Below are 2883 nucleotides of genomic sequence, written 5' to 3' on the forward strand. Positions count from 1 at the left end.
AGGAGGCAGTAAGTAGCGACGACGAAAGGTGCACTCTTTTGCTAAATCATTTACAACACCGAAAGGAATTAGACAAGCTCGTTTCTGAACTAGAAGCAGCAAATTCCCGACCGAGAAAAGTACCACATGTCCATAAACCAGATGATTGCAAGGGAAAATGGGAGAAGCTTGCTAAGAAGGCTACAAAAAAGTTAGAGAAAACAGAGAAAATAAGTGCGTAGTGGACAATGATTACAAACCGCCACAGGCAGGGGAAAAAAAGAAGATGACACGACTGATTGCAGTAAATTTCTATTCCAACCTGATTGTGAAAAGGAAAATGAAGGTAAAACGATCAAAGTTTGTGGCTGAAAGGGTGAAAGAAAACGATGGATCCGATAAAGGATCTTACAAATGCCGCTTTTCAAGTTTTCTTGTCAGTAAGAAAATTGTTCTGAGTATGGATGCTGCCTTTGTTAGTTTTTAATCATCATATAAAAAGAGCTGATACAGAAAATAATGAGGGAGAAATAGCATTAACTGTACATGTAAAATATGGTTGTTACGTCGTCTGCAGAAGTAAAAAAGAGAAAAAAAAATAAAGAAATAAAGTACAGAGTAAAAACGCAAAAGATGCGACACTACAGAGCGTGAGAAAGCGACGTTGGAGTGGTTACACTCTCATTTTTACTAAAGTCAGTAGATGCGACTTGGAAAATGATGTTGGAAACTGTGGTTCTTAATTTAGTGGTGAATCCTGATATCCATCTGTGATTAAGGAAAAGAGAGACTGAGGGATTGGGTAACTGTGGGGTAATTTTGAAGTCATATTCGCATTAGATACAACAGTAAGCCGTAAAGTTTGTGGAAAACAATATTATATAATAGGGAAGAAGATTTTACAACTAAGACAACTAATGAATTGTCGGGAAGAGATAAAATAAAAAAACGTGCAAACTTATTAAGATAGAGCATACATAAACAAATGGAGAATTTTTGTGAAGTAGAGTGAACGAAGAGCCGCACTCCTTCCTTTCCTTTTTTGCATGGGGGAACAACTAACACCATTTAAAGAACAAGTAACACATATAATGGTGATTGCAGAGCCGCTGTTAGAACCACGAATAAGCAAAGAGAGAAGCAAAAAAACGCTTTCATGACCCAAATTACCGTGTGTTAAACGCTGGCTTAATACAGTCACCAATAGCGTGGGACAAAAGCAAAAGCTCGACAGTGTCTTAGAGAAGCAGCGACGTTACCTGATCATTCTGAGTCAAAAGACGGTCTGAAGACTACCATATGATAGAAGCTATTGCAACACATATATTAGAGATTCTTTAGATATATATAGAATTCTATAGGTTAGATTCAAAAATAGAAGATTATTTGGCTTAACTGAGAGCTTTTTTAAAGACTTCTTCAGTATCACAGAAACTGAAGCTAAAAACAATTCGTTTCACCTCATATGTTACGCAGAATTTGTATAGTTTAAACTTCCCACAATTTACTTTTATGCAAGCAGCAAAATACAATCACAAATACTGGCGAAGGTGTTTACGAAGCTGGTTCTCATCGCAATTTTCACATTGGTATCTGCGAACAGCGCCTGAGAGAATTCCAAAGAGTTCAGAAATCTCTGTGTAATTTACAAAATGTTGTCGGCGGTGCCACCTGAACCGAAAATGGAGCCAATCGGTCCAACTAACAAAGCAGAAACTTCCAAGAAGCGAATGAAGACAATCCTAGAAAAAATCATCAACCTAAATTTAACGGCGGCGGAGCCCCAAATGACTGAGGCTCTAAAAGAAAAGGAAAAGTACGTCACAGCTGCCAAATTGCAGGAAGAGAACAGTCCAGTCAAAAACCTTTTTTCCGGAATAGACGGAAAACTACTCGAAACCATGATTAAAGACTAAAAAGACCTGCTAGACAACAGCGAAAAACTGAAGGCATTCAACGCGGAGTAGGCGTCCCACTCAGTGAAAGTAAAAAACAAATCATCAGGCCGAAACTTACACGACTAGCAAACGCAGCCGCCGACGTTAACACACGAATAACAACATTAAACACCACGATAACCACAGCCAGCCTTCAGACACGGCGGACGCTACTGGGCGGGCTCTACGGCCACGGCGCAACGCCCACAATAAACTCGCCGACAGACCCTGCAGCAGCGTTAACCGAGATACCAACAACACAATTCCCCTGGGCGGACTCATCAACCCGAACAGCCACATGCAAAAAAGCAACAGAGACAGCAGCACACGCCGGGAAGGCTCTAGCAACAGATCTGGTCTGTCTTTGTTTCGTCGCGAACTCGACACAAATAGACGCGTGCGGAACGCAGCCGGTAGTGTCGGGAAACTTTAACACAGCCTCGGGGAATCAAACGGCAGTGGCAGCAGTATTTAAAACCCTTGCCAGCAAGTGTGAATCAGCCACAACAACGTCGGAAACAGAACTCACAAGCAGTAACATAGCCGCGGAAATAGGGAAATTTCATGCATACCTGGGGACCAACTGGATAGCTCAGAATGCACTGGGCAATGCGGTGGCAAGCGCCGGCAAGCACAGGGCTTTATTCGGAGCATACAATGTGGCCGGCACCGGCCAGACCAAATGCGATCATACAGGCGGCTCCGACTTAACAACCGCAAACAAAGGGATTTGCATAGACTATGCTGATTTACTCAAACCAGGAAAGCATATAGCATGGATCAAAGCGCTCCAGGATGCTCAACAAAAGTTAGCACAAATCAGTAACGAAGCAGAGGCAGCTGCAGCGGAGGTAACAAAAGCAGAGACAATTGCTACGCAAATGGAGGCTTTTTTGCTTACGGCGGATATGTACATGTCACTGCAAGGTGCCAACACACCAGCAGGGGGAGTCAAAGAACCCACAGT

The 2883-nt window shown here is 42.4% G+C and overlaps 2 pseudogenes across 2 annotated transcripts in view; both read left to right on the forward strand.

Moving 5' to 3' along the window:
- TEOVI_000695200:pseudogene overlaps positions 1–247 on the forward strand; it is a 1267-nt pseudogene extending 1020 nt beyond the window's left edge. The window contains 2 exon segments of the mRNA in view: positions 1–152; positions 155–247. The exon segment at positions 1–152 is cut by the window's left edge and continues 7 nt beyond it. Of these exon segments, the coding sequence occupies positions 1–152; positions 155–247 (245 nt within the window).
- A 1414-nt stretch (positions 248–1661) lies between these two features.
- The window catches only part of TEOVI_000695300:pseudogene, a 1472-nt pseudogene continuing 250 nt past the window's right edge, over positions 1662–2883 (forward strand). The window contains 2 exon segments of the mRNA in view: positions 1662–1943; positions 1946–2883. The exon segment at positions 1946–2883 is cut by the window's right edge and continues 163 nt beyond it. Coding sequence covers positions 1662–1943; positions 1946–2883 — 1220 coding nt within the window.

Source organism: Trypanosoma equiperdum (assembly GCF_001457755.1).
Source record: "Trypanosoma equiperdum strain OVI genome assembly, contig: ctg_1452, whole genome shotgun sequence".
NCBI classification, from domain to species: Eukaryota; Euglenozoa; class Kinetoplastea; order Trypanosomatida; family Trypanosomatidae; genus Trypanosoma; species Trypanosoma equiperdum.